Source organism: Clinocottus analis, unplaced genomic scaffold (genome assembly GCF_023055335.1).
Source record: "Clinocottus analis isolate CAN_PGR_092001 unplaced genomic scaffold, fCliAna1.0.p SCAF_39, whole genome shotgun sequence".
NCBI classification, from domain to species: Eukaryota; Metazoa; Chordata; class Actinopteri; order Perciformes; family Cottidae; genus Clinocottus; species Clinocottus analis.
The window spans coordinates 551,734-567,853 of record NW_027176142.1 but is presented as its reverse complement, the minus strand read 5'-3'; the positions used below and the strand labels follow the sequence as shown (position 1 = coordinate 567,853).

General features: G+C 43.7%; 1 protein-coding gene across 7 annotated transcripts in view; it reads left to right on the top strand.

Moving 5' to 3' along the window:
* The first annotated feature begins 417 nt into the window (after positions 1–417).
* Positions 418–16,120, top strand: part of LOC137799835 (uncharacterized) — a 28,483-nt gene continuing 12,780 nt past the window's right edge. Inside the window, exons 1-27 of one of the 7 annotated variants that reach the window (XM_068596675.1) lie at positions 418–662; positions 2,005–2,065; positions 2,402–2,504; positions 2,641–2,786; positions 2,978–3,149; positions 3,626–5,100; positions 5,288–5,419; positions 5,527–5,625; positions 6,008–6,251; positions 6,358–6,408; positions 7,002–7,135; positions 7,294–7,434; positions 7,719–7,826; positions 7,980–8,121; positions 8,323–8,835; positions 9,441–9,485; positions 9,866–9,945; positions 10,139–10,251; positions 10,339–10,522; positions 10,824–10,908; positions 11,185–11,330; positions 11,502–11,592; positions 12,068–12,216; positions 12,378–12,463; positions 12,685–12,754; positions 12,896–13,020; positions 13,794–15,297. In XM_068596675.1, the coding sequence (XP_068452776.1) occupies positions 2,402–2,504; positions 2,641–2,786; positions 2,978–3,149; positions 3,626–5,100; positions 5,288–5,419; positions 5,527–5,625; positions 6,008–6,251; positions 6,358–6,408; positions 7,002–7,135; positions 7,294–7,434; positions 7,719–7,826; positions 7,980–8,121; positions 8,323–8,835; positions 9,441–9,485; positions 9,866–9,945; positions 10,139–10,251; positions 10,339–10,522; positions 10,824–10,908; positions 11,185–11,330; positions 11,502–11,592; positions 12,068–12,216; positions 12,378–12,463; positions 12,685–12,754; positions 12,896–13,020; positions 13,794–14,007 (4,848 nt within the window). In that variant the 5' untranslated portion in view covers positions 418–662; positions 2,005–2,065 and the 3' untranslated portion in view covers positions 14,008–15,297. Of the gene's footprint in view, positions 663–811; positions 828–2,004; positions 2,066–2,384; positions 2,505–2,640; positions 2,787–2,977; positions 3,150–3,625; positions 5,101–5,287; positions 5,420–5,526; positions 5,626–6,007; positions 6,252–6,357; positions 6,409–7,001; positions 7,136–7,293; positions 7,435–7,718; positions 7,827–7,979; positions 8,122–8,322; positions 8,836–9,440; positions 9,486–9,865; positions 9,946–10,138; positions 10,252–10,338; positions 10,523–10,823; positions 10,909–11,184; positions 11,331–11,444; positions 11,593–12,067; positions 12,217–12,377; positions 12,464–12,684; positions 12,755–12,895; positions 13,025–13,177; positions 13,262–13,793; positions 15,298–16,120 lie in introns of those variants that run through there. The other 6 variants (XM_068596676.1, XM_068596673.1, XM_068596678.1 and 3 more) reach the window with 6 other exon arrangements.

Below are 16,120 nucleotides of genomic sequence, written 5' to 3'. Positions count from 1 at the left end.
TGACGTTAGCTAACGATAAACGTAAGCTAACGTTAACGTTAACGTTAACGTTAACGTTAACGTTAACGTTAACGTTAACGTTAACGTTAACGTTAACGTTAACGTTAACGTTAACGTTAACGTTAACGTTAACGTTAACGTTAACGTTAACGTTAACGTTAACGTTAACGTTAACGTTGTTATCAAGCTTTATCGTCGTTATGAAGCTGACTAGCTATAAATCAGAGTGGTAAAGATTTGATGGGGATAACATGACACAAATATTACGACACACAACTTGGATGGCGAGTTACCTTCGTTAGTTAAACAGCATATTAAATTGTTGCTAGCAAACAAGACTTACCTCTAAACGAGAGTTCATTGCTGATCCAGTTGTACCGACTGTAACTTCAACTTGGAGCGAAGGGATGTAACGTTGGAGAGTGACGTAGACGCTGGAGACAACGCTGATTGGCCAAGACTCGACACATCAAAGATGTTTTATTTGCGAAGATCACTCACGACATCCACTTTTCTCCGTGTCTCACTCCGATCTCAGAAACGCTGCTCCAGATGACCCCTCCCTCCCCTAAAAAAAACCTCTTCGGATCTCCACGATCCACGGGGATGGAAGATTTTGATTTCAAAAAGGCGAATTTTGCCGAAAGTTGACAAGTTTGCAGGTATGAAAATTATTTGATTAATTTACATCGGTAATCATTCATTTTGAAAACATTTGGCCGCGCGTGGTGGCGGGGGGCGGGGTTTGGGGTTAAGCCTCCGGGGTCGGTGGGGTGGGGGGGCTCATCTGGATCTGGTGGTTTTAAACCAGGGAACGAAGCAGAGCGGTGAGTATACACGTTTTAGTTCACTCTGTGAATATGGTTTCCAAAGATTTAAGCTTAACTTTACACCTCAAACTCACCAGTAGTTTCTATAAAACAACTTTCGTTGACGTAACTGTACCTCAAAACAAGGCACGTGCTACAAACGTGAACGTTACGGGGCCGTGAAGTTATCTCAGCTCACGTTTTAGCCTGCGTTGTTAAACAGCTGCTAACGTCTGTGGTTGCAGTTGCATGTGTATTAGCTAGCGTTAGATAAGCTAGCGTTAGATACATCCGTTTTCAAAATAAACTCGTTTAACGTAAACTAGCTTTTCACTTCGTCTGAATACTTTTAGATGTACTTAGCTAGTTGATGGTTAACGGCAGCGAACAGTTTAATCAATAGTTTAGAAGATCATAAAATACATTTGGTAGCGTTGCAAGTTGTTAGCGTTATATGGATATAATGGTGTCAACACTATTGGCTGGTTAGGGAATGTAACGCTCGTTAGGCTCTTGGTTTATTTATCTGGAAGTGGTAAAGTTATTGTGGACATCGACCATCGCTCGTCTACGTTGTTCCCCCTCAAGTTGCTCGCCGTCCCATCCACAGACTGTAACGCTCCTCCGTCGGCCAGTTGACCTGAGGTCCGATATATTTGCCCCACATCACTGTGAAGCCTGTTGATAATCTGACTCCGTGTCAGTTGCTGGTTTCATTGATTCTATTGGGCATAATTTTAGCCCCTTTAATCTGGTTTGGGTCGTTAACGTAACGCTACACCGGATCTCTGCGCGTTGATTGGCCCACAAGAAAGGTTGCGTTCACGTTCATGCAGGAAACTAAAGCTTCATGTGTTGACAAGCAGAGCGAATGTATCATCGTCAGCTACAAATGCTAAGTAGTAGTTGCTTTCTAGGTTATTTGTTAAGGCTCATAGTAGAAGTCAATTGGCTGTTTAATTTCAGATTAAATTCTCAGTCTTATCATGATAAGTCCGTTACTAGTTGTCTAAAAGCAGTCAAGTACTATATTTTAACACGGCTTGAATGCATCATTTTAGGCAGAAATGTACAAGAGGTGTACTACAATATATTTTAGTATTGTAGGACAGGATGTGTACTTTATTCATCCCCAAGGGCAAATGTGGTTGTGGCAGCAGCAATCAGAGTTACAAATGTTAAACAATGTTTTCAGGACTCCTGCGTGAGGCTTATGATGCTGGGGATGCTTAACGAGGACAAGAGTACATGAGAAAGTAGGTGGTAATTGTTGATGTTTGTTTAAAATACTCACATTATTGAATCCTTTACAAAATGCTTGTTGTCTGTCTTATGTGTGTGTCATATATCGTTATTAATCTGATGTCGCATCGATTTAATACCTGGCTAGAGCCTGTTAATCACTGTCAGCTGTGGGAAACAGTGATCATCGCTGTCTTACAGTGAAGTCTAGTTACTATACAACATCTTGCATTGAATATTATAACTTGAATTGGGCCACTTTATGAATGAAAATGTGTATGGCAGTCACATTTTTATAAATGTACAATTTAATTTGACATTGTGTTCATGCAGATCCATCCCTTTCCAAGATGGACGTGGCAGCGAATGTTAAAAAGATTCGCCCTCAGCTGCTGGATTGGCTCAATGAAACGTTACAGACACGCTTCACCAAGGTGGAGCAGCTCTGCACAGGTGGGTCATTGCATGTTTGTAATGTGTGAATGAAACCTCAACAAACAGTCGTGAAAAATGTGGAGATTTGTGGAGCTTTGATCATCATTTGACTGCATATTATTGATCACTTGTGTGTGTTTGTATGACTACTCAGGTGCAGCCTTTTGCCAGTTAATGAACTGGTTGTCTCCCAAGTCCATGGACCTCTCCATGGTCCAGTTCCAAAGTGACAACCCAATGGACGCCATCACCAACTACAGCTTACTGCAGGCTGCGTTCAGAAGAGTTGGAGTTACACGAGTGAGTCTTTAAAAAAAAAAGTCAAATGTTCTCAATACAATTAAGAACGTAACATAAATGATCAGCCAGATATTAGCTCATTGCAGATGCATTGATTGCATTTCTGATGCTACACACTACTTTTTTAATTTTTATTTCCCGATAGATTTGATCACAAGTTTGAGACTTAAGCCGACTGTTTCTGTTTCCAGAGCATCCCCACCGGGGGGCTGATGAAGAAGGACTCCGCCGTGGCGCTGACCTTCCTGCTGTGGTTCAAGGCGTTCTTTATCAAGAACATCAACCGGAGCAGAGCATACGATCCCCTGCAGGCCCGAGGTGGACAGAGTATGGTGCCAGCTCACTCGGGTATGAACAGTGTGGGTCAGTGACTGTTTCACACAGCTGTTACACAGACAGCCGACAGAGCGAGTGCACATTTTCAATACGTCTGCTCCACACGTTGTGTTGGGTGAAGTCTTTATTCACCGTGCAAAAGCTGAAATAGATCAAACTTGCTCATAAAAAAATTGCATTGCTTTTAGCGTAATATTCACGTTCTGTGTGAGAGTACTGCTAACAAAAACAGTTTGAAACGTAAAGCATACAGGCCTTAAGAGTACTGTATAAATAGATAAATAATACATACATGTTGCACTTAATAATCTCTGTAATTATTGTCTCTTCTGCACAAAATAATATTGTTCAAGCATTATAGAGTTTTCTGTAACACACTTTTAATATGTTGAAAGCTAAAATATTTATGTAACAGAGACAAAACAAGAAGTTCTTTACTTTAACCGAGATAGTAAGCTCCGTGTATGGAAAGTACTAATACTGTCATTTCACTCGCGTTACAGATGATCATCAGATTATTGTGATGACAGAGGCCAACGCAGCAGGAGAACCAAAAAAAGAAAAACCCACCGAAAATGTGAACAAAAATGCAGATGTGATATTATTGATATCTGATGATGATGATGTGATGGATGTGACAGCGGAGCTGGAAACAGAGAAAATGGAGACGACGTTGAACAAAGAGCCTCTGCAGGTGAAGGTGGAGCCAACAGAAGCAGCGGCGGACAAAGGAAACGAAGCTGTCAGTGATACGTTTGTGCGTTTCATCAGAAGATACTGTCGTGACAATGGACACACACACTTACATACAAGCACAGACACGCCGGATTCCAACCCTTCGGTTTCTGCCATCTTGAGTCCGACTCACCTGACCGACATCGTTGCGGCGTGCAAGCGCACGCCGTACTGCCTCTACCTGTACGTGGGCGTGGGGCTGGGCGCAGGGCAGAACGCGAGCGTCGTCCTGATCGGATACTTCGACGCGAGCTCGGGCGCCGGCGTGGTGAAGCCGCTGCTCACGCTGCAGATGAGTGTCGACGCTGTGGATCCACAGACGTTAGCGGACGCCACCATTAATCCATCCGCTGCGGTGACGGATGGAAACCTTCTGATTGACATGCTGAAGAAATGTGGCCTTCTTCTGACCAACAGTGTCGCGTTTTACTGCAACGCTCCACACCCGGGAATGTGCCAGGTGTTTGTGTCCATGCTCCAGGGCTTCAACCCGAAGCTAGTCTCGCTCTGCGGCCTCCCCGGCATGGCCACCAGAGCCTGCCAGGCCGGGCTCCTGGCTTCCTTTAGCGGTGTGGTTGACCTGGTGAGAGACATCCGACTTCACTACTACAGCTACCCGCCCGCTAGTGGCAGTCTGACCGGGCTGTTCTCTGAGCCGTACAACCCATCCCTCCCTGTGTCTGCGCAGTGTTTGTTCATCGCCCACGCGGTGCAGAGGATCGTACGCAGCTGGAGGCCTTTAGTGGACTATTTCAAGTCGCTGAAGCAAGCGCAGGACGCCGACCGAATCCGAACCCAGCTGATGGATCACAAAGTCAAACTGCGCTTCATTTTCCTCTCCCACATGTTGGAGCCCCTCCAAGCGCTGCAGAAGTTGCAGCAGCGTGGACCTCCGGTGGCCACGGAGCTGCAGCAGACCTCCAACCTGGTTCACTCCTACGCAGCCAACCTCCTGCTGCCCTCTGTGGCCGAGCGCTTCTTAAGGAAGCGAGACCCGAGCCTGCTGAGTTGGACCAAGCTTCTGCCCATAACGGAGGTGAAAGTGGGCGCTCGAGCCAGAGAGTTCCTGTGGGCCACCGCCGTCGTGGATCTGGGTGAACAGGAGAGAAGAGACTTCCTGAAGGACGCGGCGACTTTCTATAAAGCAGCGCTTCAGTCTCTAGTGGAGAGTCTTCCTGCGCATCTGGGAGAAGTCGCTCTGGTGAACATCAACACGGTGCTGAAACATTCAGAAAATATCAACGTAAGAAGGTTTTATTCTCTTCTACTTAATGAGACTTAATATGTTTGTTTGAACTGCATGAGGCTGACTGTAATGTCATGCTGTATTGCTTTGTTTCACACTTTTGGAGTTAAAGATGTAAACGTCTGTGTCTCTCTGCTCAACTAATCTCTATATTGCTTTTTGTGTTATCTGTTTCCCGTTTTAGAGAAATAAATTGTCAAGTAACACAGTGTCAGAGTTGGCTAAACAGCTGGGTTTGAGTTTAGAGAAACATCAGCTGCCGTACGACTACTTCAACTTCATCAAGGCGGTGAAGGTGGAGCGTTGCTGGGGAAAGGTAAACCGATGGCACGATGGATCACGGTGGCCTCGCAGTTATTTAATGCAACGTGTTGCTGCTGTCATACCTTTTTAATGATCACAGGAGTGTGCTTGTCTCCACAGCTGTTGGACGCCACTAAACCATACCCTGATCTGCGTAAATTCTTCCTGATCATCCTGGCCCTGCCGAGCGCTCTGGGCCGGACGCAGGTGTTCGCTAAAGTGAGTGAAAAGCTGAACCTGAAACTGGCTGAATATGTCCAAAGAGCATAGCGCTGGTTTGATGAATAATTGAGATTATTGGACGCGAGTAAAATACAGAGCTCAGTGCCACAAACTGTATATCACACCGCTGCCTGTGGTTGTCATGTATACAGACGTTGCAGAACATTTACCTTAAATTCATGGAAATGTATGAAAATGTGTCCGTATGCGAGGAGTTAGAAGCTACTTTTAGCCTGAGCATTTTTTAAATCCGATCCTGACCATGCTGAATACAGATTTACCAAACTGAAGCATCCTGCAGGAGGATTTTCAATCAGTTTAATCACATCTTCAGCATCTGTACGTAAAGATATTTCTCTGTGTTGTCTCATTTCTCAAGGTGTTCAACAAGGCTCTTCCTCCCAGAAAGGAAACCCCTGAAGCCTCCCCTCCGCCGTGCAGCTGGGCAGAAGAGCCGTCCATCAGTAAACTGAGACGGTCGGTTCGGGCCGGTGACGGTGACGAGAAGAACAAAGAGTCTCCATTAAAGGATGCTGGCGGGATGGAGGCCGAGTCCAGTCCACCGCTGCCCCCCAAAGGCTCCAGGAGCATGGAGGACTCGGACGTCACAGACAACTCCTCTGGTAAGAAGTCAGCCAGGTGTGCACCTGAGAGTGCAGCGCACCACGCTGGTAGTTTGTGCAACTGTGGATGACGATCACTAATGTGACTGTTTTCTATTTTCTTCAGATGTGTTTGACGTCACAGAAGAGTCCAAAACGAGACCAATGGAAACAGAAAGTAAGAATCGTGTTTATAATCTATTTAAAGAATGAGGAAAAGGGCCAGTTGTTATGTTTTCTAGGTGTTTTTGGATCAAACCATTCTGGGAACTCCAGAGAATGAAATGCTTTCAGAGGTTTGCTTTCACGCCGCTAACAGGAAGCTGAAGGGACGTCAGCTGGGACGCGCCGCTCACACACCTTCATGAGAATAAATGAGCAACTCTGTGATATAAACATCTTTGAACAAAGCACCTGATGTGTTTAAGGTCCAATCGGCTTCTTGGGCCCAGTGGGTGTGCTGTGTGTGACTGGGTTAGCTCATGTGCTAACGGCACGCAGCTAGCCTTTGCTCAGTTGTTGCATGCTTATGAAAAGGTTCACATCTGGTCTTCACTTTAGGAAAGCAGTGCACACTATATTTAAATATCTTTCTGTCCCTCGATGCTTTCACCTGTAATTCGATCCTTGTGAATCAAATGTTGTATGAAATGGACGCCCGATCTTCATTCATTTGTGAATGTCATGACTCGAGTTGCTTCAAGATGAACAGGAGAGCATTCATGTGTTCATTTGTGAATGAATGAGTTGAGGATTGTCACTGTTTTGCAGGTGTGAAAATGCCCGAGTCTGCATTTGTTGAGATCTGTATTGATGACGATGATGATGGTGATGATGAAGAAGATGACGAGGAGGACAACTGCGTGATTTTAACAAGCACAACACCTCACTCTGTAGAATTGCTGGTAAAACCAGATTATCCAGATTAGCATCGTTAATAATCAGTAATTGTTTTGTACAAATTGTCTGCTTGATGCACAAAGATTCAAATGTTTAATTCTCTTGTTTGATTTTAGTTTTCATATAAAATATCAGTCTTCCTGCTCATCTTGCTGTCGTGCAGGACGTGATGGGCGAGCTGGTCTGGGGTCAGGTGGACGGCTTCTCTCCCTGGCCGGCCGTCGTCATCTCCTTCAGAGGAGAGACGCCGCGAGACGCCGCGAGTCGGATGGTGAAGTGGTACGGACAAAACATGTCGTCTCAGGTGAGTCCTCCTCTAATCATGTACATAATTACCTCTTATTAACAGGACAGTGCAGTAATATTGGCACATTTGAACCACTGGATCCCTGCAGAACCAGACGAGCACACACTGATTATTAAAGATTAAAGACCTGAAGCACTGTTGAAATGATCAGAATTGTACAATTTGTCATTTTATTGTTGTAAAATATCTTAAATGTGTTACCTTTAAGCCTCTGATAGTGTATATATATATTAGTATTATTATGTCCAGGTCCTGCTCTCATGTATTTGCTTTGACTCCAGGTCACTTTACAGACTCTGAGACCTTTCGCTGCCTTCGCTCAGCACTTCTGTTCCAAGTCCTTCGCCATCCTCGTCACCTACCGAGAAGCCATCTTCTTGTCTCTGCAGGTTTGAGTCTCTCCGTGTGTTTACTGATCCGGACGTTACAGAAGAGTGTGTGTTGTGGTAGCTGCTCATACGACTCTCACACTGTCTGTAGTAACAACGTCCTGAACTATAAACCTTCACATTGTGATGCATCTGTGTCAACGTGTCCGTCAGGAGGCGGCTCTACGCTGTAAGAAGCATTTTTCTGAGCGCGTCGGGGACCGAGATGAGCTGCTGAAACGCATGTTGGACTGGGCTATTGGAGGATTTCAACCAATGGGGCTCAACCAACTCCAATTAGCAGCTGTCACAAATGGTATGAACTCCTGATTCATGGGGATTTACTCTGAGCTACATTTGAATGGATGGCAGCTGATGTACAATAGGACGCTTTAAAAAAATGAACTATTTATTTAAGTTAACCAATAAATAGTCTTGAATTTTCCGTGCTTCCTGCTTTATTGCCTCGCCCCTTTGTGAAGTAATTGATCTTTACTTTTGTCTGTCTTCTGTCCAGGTGTTACTAAAACCAAGAGACCGAAGGTGAAGCTGAAACGTTTCCTGAAGCCCTCGTCTCATCACCCGATGATGAGCAGAAAGATCCGCCCTACCGCCACCGAGCCGGAGGAGATGGCGTCCATCAGCACGCCGCCGTGCAACGCCACGGAGAAGTTGTCTCACATGGGGGAAAGTGGAAGAAGTGCACACAAGGAAGGGTTTGATTCTGTGGAGAAAAGCACTGAAGAAGTCCCGAAGGAGAAGGAATCCAGGAGGGAATGGGCTCCAGCGATGGAGGAGAAAGCGAAGGGAGGGTGTGCACGAGCGAAAGAGGAGTGGAGTGGACGATGGGTGAAAAGGAGGGCGAGGGGAGGGAAGGCCCAGAAGAAGAAAAGCTCAAATCTGTTCGACGGGTCGGATGAGGATTCCTCATCAAACTTTTTGCCAAACAAAAAGAGGACCATCACCAAACCTTACAAAAAGGAAAACCAGGTGACCAGCGCTTACACCCAGCCGGACCAGAAACTCAGAGGTACACAAATATTCTTTTATTTTAAGTCTGTTGAATGAATGATGACTGGATACGCTTCAATTCACTAGAAGGGACTGTTTGGATTTTCAAATTAAACTGAATTGTGTTCTTTATGCATACAGTACATTTTATTAACTGTATTCACTCCCATTGGCCTGCTCATATTCTTTTTTTGCATTATAACCTGGAATAAAAAATAGGATTTTATTTAATAGACCGTCACAAAATACTCATTGATACGGTGAAATGAAAAAAAATCTGTATTCACCTCCTTTTCTCTGAAGCTCCTGAATGAGATTTAATGCTATCAATTACCTTAAGAAGTCACATGATTAGATGAATAAAGTCTACCTGTTTGCAATACAGGTGTCACACAACCATCAATATGTTCTTTACAAAATGAACTTCATACCCAAACGCAGGCCAGGAGAACACTAATCTAGATTTTATTGCTCGCTTGGAACTTGTGGAAAGTGAAATGTTCTTTTACACGTTGGGTTATAAATCATGAGCAATAATGATGAAGTAACATTTCAAACAATGCCTCCTGCCTTAAATGCAGCTCAACGTGTTTCAGGAGTCAGTTATTGTTTCTTTCCTTGCAGAGGAAATCATCCGGAGAATCATGGACATGAAGCTGGACATCGAAGGTGAGCGTCTCAGCTTATTGTGTATATTTTAAGTTATAAATTCATTCCTTTTTTATCTGCAAATATTTCATTTAGGGTTGAAATGAGTCAATTGATGAGTGGCCCTGTTTACATGTAAACAGTATTGCAAGATTCTGTAATCTGACAGTTCTAATCCAGCTCAAAAAGTTACTGTGAGGAATTTAGCTCTGGTTACGAAACAGTCTCAATGTTATACTGATGCTTGTAAATGACCTTCATAAGTAAACAAAACCATCAGCAAGAAGACTGTCTATTTCTAAACACTTATTCCTTCATGTAACTACACTACTCTGCATTAAGATGGATCACTTCACTTCCTGAGTCACTTATTTGCATCTGTGTTTGTATTTTGTTTGCAGGCTTCTGTTTGTGTTGTGGAACTGAAGACATTGACATCTTGCACCCTCTGTTTAAAGGCAGCCTCTGCTCCACCTGTAAGGTAAGCCTTCACCACGTCTCCTACCTGCAGTCATGTTCCTCGATGCACGATGACGCTGACTTACTCTCCACCGCTGGGAGAGAAACCTAGAAATTAGTTGTTGGAAAAATCAACTCATAAATTGTGTGTCCTCCTGTGATGTAAGCCTGTTGGTTTTTCCCTGACCCCTGAGGTGTTGTTTGTGTCCCTGTAGGACAACTTGACAGAAACGCTGTACCGCTATGATGAAGATGGGTATCAGTCCTATTGCACCGTCTGCTGCTACGGGCTGGAGGTCATAATGTGTGGCAACGACAGCTGCTGCAGGTTGTTCATCTTCTCCTCTTCCACTCAAGCTTTCTTTTTTCTTTTGTTTGATTGTTTTTCTGCCTCCATCCTCTCCTCTGTTTGCAGATCGTATTGTACGGACTGTCTGAGCGTCCTCGTTGGTCCGGGAACGTTTGACTCGTTGAAGCTTCTGGACCCGTGGATCTGCTACTTGTGTCAGCCGCGTCGACCCCACGGGGCGCTGGTGCCCAGAGAGGACTGGAGCATTCGCGTTCAGGAGCTCTTCGCCAACAACAGTGCCATGGAGTTTGTGAGTGATCTACATTTTAACTTTGCAAACTAAGGCTGCACAGACGGCGTCTTCTCAGCGGTCCACACGGTCGGCTCGGGGGACTCAACCTGTCGGGTCAGGGATGGATGCTCGGTGTGGGACGATCCCCTCCTCGGATCTCTTGCCGGCACACTTCCTCCGTCGTGGTGCACCAAGACCGGCTTCAGGTCGGCTCGGAAAGAGCCAGGAGCCTTTAAGTCATTTGGAATTGTCTTTCCTTCTGAAAATACAATCCTGAAATCCTTTCATAAAGAATCACACTGACTCAGTTGCTTCGTAGGAGCCTCACCGTGTTTACCCGTCCATCCCTGCCAACCTGCGCAGACCGGTCCGTGTGCTCGCTCTGTTTGACGGCATCGCGACTGGTGAGTACTGAGGCAAACTATTCAAAATGTTAAAAATTCAGTTTTTGCGGATTATGTCCCTAAAATTGTGTCCTAACTGGCCGTGAGTGTCGCAGCAATGACAGCTGAGCATTTGTCGGACACCCTATTACAGCATCATATGTAAATGTGTGTGTGTGTGTGTGTGTGTGTGTGTGTGTGTGTGTGTGTGTGTGTGTGTGTGTGTGTGTGTGTGTGTGTGTGTGTGTGTGTGTGTGTGTGTGTGTGTGTGTGTGTGTGTGTGTGTATTATTTTCAGGCTACCTGGTGCTGAAGGATCTCGGCTTCAAAGTAGAGACGTATGTTGCCTCAGAGATCTGTGAAGACTCGCTCGCCGTGGCCGTCGTCAACCACGATAGGAAGATCAAGCACATCGGTGACGCCCGGTACATCACCCAGAAACATGTATGTTCTCTCTCCGAACGTTCACATCCTGACACACAGTTCGCCATGTTTATGTGCGTCGTCGGTTCGATTGGCTGACAACAACATCTGACCCATCTGAATCTTAACGTTTAGCTGAAATCGGCTCAATCGTGAACTGATCCAGCTCCTTGTTCCTCTTTTATGTTCCAGCTGGATCAGTGGGGTCCGTTTGATCTGCTGATTGGTGGCAGCCCCTGTAACGACCTCTCCATCGTCAACCCAATCAGAAAAGGCATTTATGGTGCGTAACTTTGTTGTATGCATGTCAGCTTTCAATACATTGATTTTAAAAATTACTGTCAGTGCAACTTCTACATATTTTATGAACTGTAGTTCAGACAAAGCATCTTTACTTCTTGGAACTTGACGCACTTGTCAATTTTCTCTTACTTTATTTATAGTTAATTATGCATTCAATCTTTATTTATACTTCAGAGGCAACTCTCATTTACAACAATATCACTTAACTCAAAGAAAAGGAAAAACAAAGAGATATTCCACCAGAAGAGGTAATACTAGTATAGTATAATGATTTGTATAATAATAATAATAATAATTTCATAGATAAAAAAGATATACTGGCGTATCAAAGTCAATGTATGTTAAAAAACCTACGTGTTTATCATTCTGATGAGTTCTGTTGTGATCAGTCATCATGCAGATGCTCCTGTGGTGTCCGTCATTCTTCTGCTGTAATGTCCTTCTCTCTCCACCAGAGGGCACTGGCAGGCTGTTCTTTGACTACTACCGCATCCTCCAGCTCCTGAAGCCCAAAGAGGAAGACCCCCGGCCGTTCTTCTGGCTGTTTGAGAACGTGGTCTTCATGAACAGACACGACAAAGTCAACATCTGCCGCTTCCTCGAGGTTCGACCCGTCCGGTGGCGTTTGGTGTCCGGTGGATTCTTTTGTTTCCCTCTATCCTCCTCTGTTTTCTCCACACCCCTTCATTCATTCTTTACTTAATCGGTGCACTGCATTTTGACTATCTGACATGTTTTACACTCAGTGTGGTGTCTGATTCTCAGTGCAACCCCGTGCTGGTGAATGCAGTGGAGGTCAGCCCGGCTCACAGAGCGCGTTGCTTCTGGGGAAACATCCCAGGGATGAGCAGGTGAGACGATCAACTCAGAGAGATGAATTATAAGCGTTCGATTACTGTAAACTAATGGTTTCAAACTGTGTTTGACTGGTGTTATTGTTAAGGAGTGTTGTTGAGTATTGTATAGTTTCTGCTCATTATCTTTGTCCTTTTTTTAACTGTTTAGTTGCTTTCCTTCTGTTTTTGGTAGAAGATATCATTCGCTTGCTGGTTTGCTGCTTATTTCCCATCAGGCCCATCACAGCGTCCAAGACCGACAAGGTGAATCTCCAGGACTGCTTGGAGATCGGTCGAGAAGCCAGGGTCAGTGCCTGAACCTGCAGATTCACTTTAATTCATTTATCTTCAGTTCCTCGACTTTAAGTACTTGAGGTGTTTTTGATTATTATGATTACAATATTGATTTGGATATTGATAACCAGTCCCTTCATGTTGTTGTTCCAGGTCTCCAAGGTAAGGACGATCACCACCAACCCAAACTCTCTGAAACAGGGGAAAGGTGGCGCTCCTCTGCTGCCGGTGCTCCAGAACGGCAAAGAGGACAACCTCTGGATCACTGAGCTGGAACGGTAGGTGTGTGTGTGTGTGTGTGTGTGTGTGTGTGTGTGTGTGTGTGTGTGTGTGTGAGTGTGAGTGAGTGAGTGAGAACTATCTCCAACAGTCATTATTGCTACTGAACGATTGGTAATTTCCTATTTATCTGAGTTAAATTTCATCTATCATCAGCTTCCAGCTTGCTTTACTGGAACTAGCTAACAACAACCAGATGCCCATTATAGAGGAGATGTCGGATATTAACTCAACAAAAACACTAAAAACTAGTTTGTAAAACAGCAAACTGCATGAGAGCAGTTCAACATTAAAGAAAAATGTGTACTTTTTTTTCTTACTCCGTCTTACCTTATTTTATCAATCAGCAGCTACGAATGACTAATTTTTATGAGTCGCTATTTTGGTCTGTAAAACATCAGAAAACAATGTCCTGGGGTTTGATATTCTGTTCATAGTTGTAAAAGAAGTAGAAAACCAGCAACATATTTGGCATTTTTACTTGACTTAAATGATTAGTCTTTGTTTTTAGATGAGCTCAAGTGGGCAGGAAGTGTATTTGACAGACGCAGAACAGACTGAAGGCAGGAAGTGGAAGAGTTAGAGCTTCTATATCACTGCAGCCACACCTCTTTGATCCATGTGGGTCATAATTTAACTTTAAACAGTATTCACTTTGTCTGCAGACAACAGCCCAACAACGTAGGAAATAACCCGAAACACAATTCAAACAGACTCAGAAAGAAACCATTTAACGACACAGCCCCCCCCCCCCCCCTCTCTCTTTCACCAGGATATTTGGTTTCCCCAAACATTACACCGACGTGAGAAACATGAACCGGCAGCAGAGGCAGAAGGTGCTGGGGAAGGCCTGGAGCGTGCCGGTCATCCGTCACCTCTTTGCGCCCCTGAAGGACTATTTTGCCTGCGAGGAGCTGCTTCCTCTGACCAACGCCACACCCTCTCCGGCCCCCTCTGCATCTCCAGAGCTGCAGCAGCTGAGATAGACGGGGGTTGAGTCATGTTTTGTAAGAGGAGGTGTTTTTTTATTATATAAGAAGTCGGTGCAGCATTAATGAACTATGCAGTCTCTCTACTACTTTGAGCTCACATACAGGTGTTTGTGGATCACTGGGACAAATGGCTGTACACTTGTGTCCCTTGCATCTCGTCACACATCCAGTTTGTGTGCAAAGCCATCGCTCACTTTGGCTTCCATGCTCCGTCCAGCTCTCGCCTCAACACCTTCCTGAACCTCTCTCCCTACAGGAGACACTGCCAATGTGTCCTCACGGTTTATGCTGTCAGTATTTACCATGAGCATTCATGGTAAATACATGCTTCCACATGTGGTATAAACATTTAAGCTTTTTATGCCTTGAAAAAAAAGGAAATAATGTTTACATGTTGGCTGTTATAAAAGGGAGATATTTTAGTCTGTCATACACTACCTCTACATTTTATTCATGAGTGAATCATAATTTAAAAAAGTGAATCATGTTGAGCTGAGAGCTGCTTTGCTGTGATATTTGAATGTTTGTTGGAAAAAAGCAGAACTGTGTATACAATTTTAATCTGATTGAAGGGATAATATTCTGAGGGATTTGTATGAGGTACTTATCCATGGTCAGTGTATTACCTACAGTAGATGGCGGTTGGTACATTACAGGGTGTAACCCACAGTTCAGACAATGACTTTCTTCATCTTTTTAATCAGTATAAATCTTTTTTAATTCTTTTATCTTTTTTTTAACCTGGGGAAGTACAAAGTAATTAATTTGAACTTTTTAAAAGCGTGCGTGTGTGCACGTCAGCCACTTTTACACTGACACAACTTAATTGACGGAAGTCAATGGTTGATGGCTGATGGTTACAGTCAGCTGCTGTTTTAAACTTTTTTGGTTGGTGTTTGTGACGATCTTCGACCACTGAGGCCTAACTGACTGATTATTGTATAGAATACATAAATGTATTGCTGCTGAGATCTATTTTTTATAATGAATTTGTTTTTTTTTTAACAGTTTATTTTTCCTTCAGTGAAGACCGAAGTGGGCTGTTGAGCTTTTTTGCACATAAGATCGGTTTCTGGATTGATTCAGGGTGTGAATGTTCAATCTGTATGGGACCATCCTATCATCTCTGTACTATACCAGATAGTGTTTTTTCATGTTTGAGGGGGACTGTGTATTTAGACCAGTGAATGTGGAAATGAAAATGTGTGAATCAAGTTGTGATTTTTATTTTTTATTTTTACTGAAGACTTTTGATGACAAATAAAATGAAAATATCTGAAGAAATCATAGAAATCATAGAAAGAAATCTTTGTTCACTTTTAACGTTGGCTACAGGGCTTAACAGTTTGATTGAGCTGTATTTTAAGGATAATAAAACATCTTGGCTTGGCCAATCAGCGTTGTTCACAGCGTCTCCGACGTTATGACGTTATATCAAGCTGACTAGCTAACGTTATACGTTAGCTAACGTTATACGTTAGCTAACGTTATACGTTAGCTAACGTTATACGTTAGCTAACGTTATACGTTAGCTAACGTTATACGTTAGCTAACGTTATACGTTAGCTAACGTTATACGTTAGCTAACGTTATACGTTAGCTAACGTTATACGTTAGCTAACGTTATACGTTAGCTAACGTTATACGTTAGCTAACGTTATACGTTAGCTAACGTTATACGTTAGCTAACGTTATACGTTAGCTAACGTTATACGTTAGCTAACGTTATACGTTAGCTAACGTTATACGTTAGCTAACGTTATACGTTAGCTAACGTTATACGTTAGCTAACGTTATACGTTAGCTAACGTTATACGTTAGCTAACGTTATACGTTAGCTAACGTTATACGTTAGCTAACGTTATACGTTAGCTAACGTTATACGTTAGCTAACGTTATACGTTAGCTAACGTTATACGTTAGCTAACGTTATACGTTAGCTAACGTTATACGTTAGCTAACGTTATACGTTAGCTAACGTTATACGTTAGCTAACGTTAGCTAACGTTATACGTTAGCTAACGTTAGCTAACGTTATACGTTAGCTAACGTTAGCTAACGTTATACGTTAGCTAACGTTAGCTAACGTTATACGTTAGCTAACGTT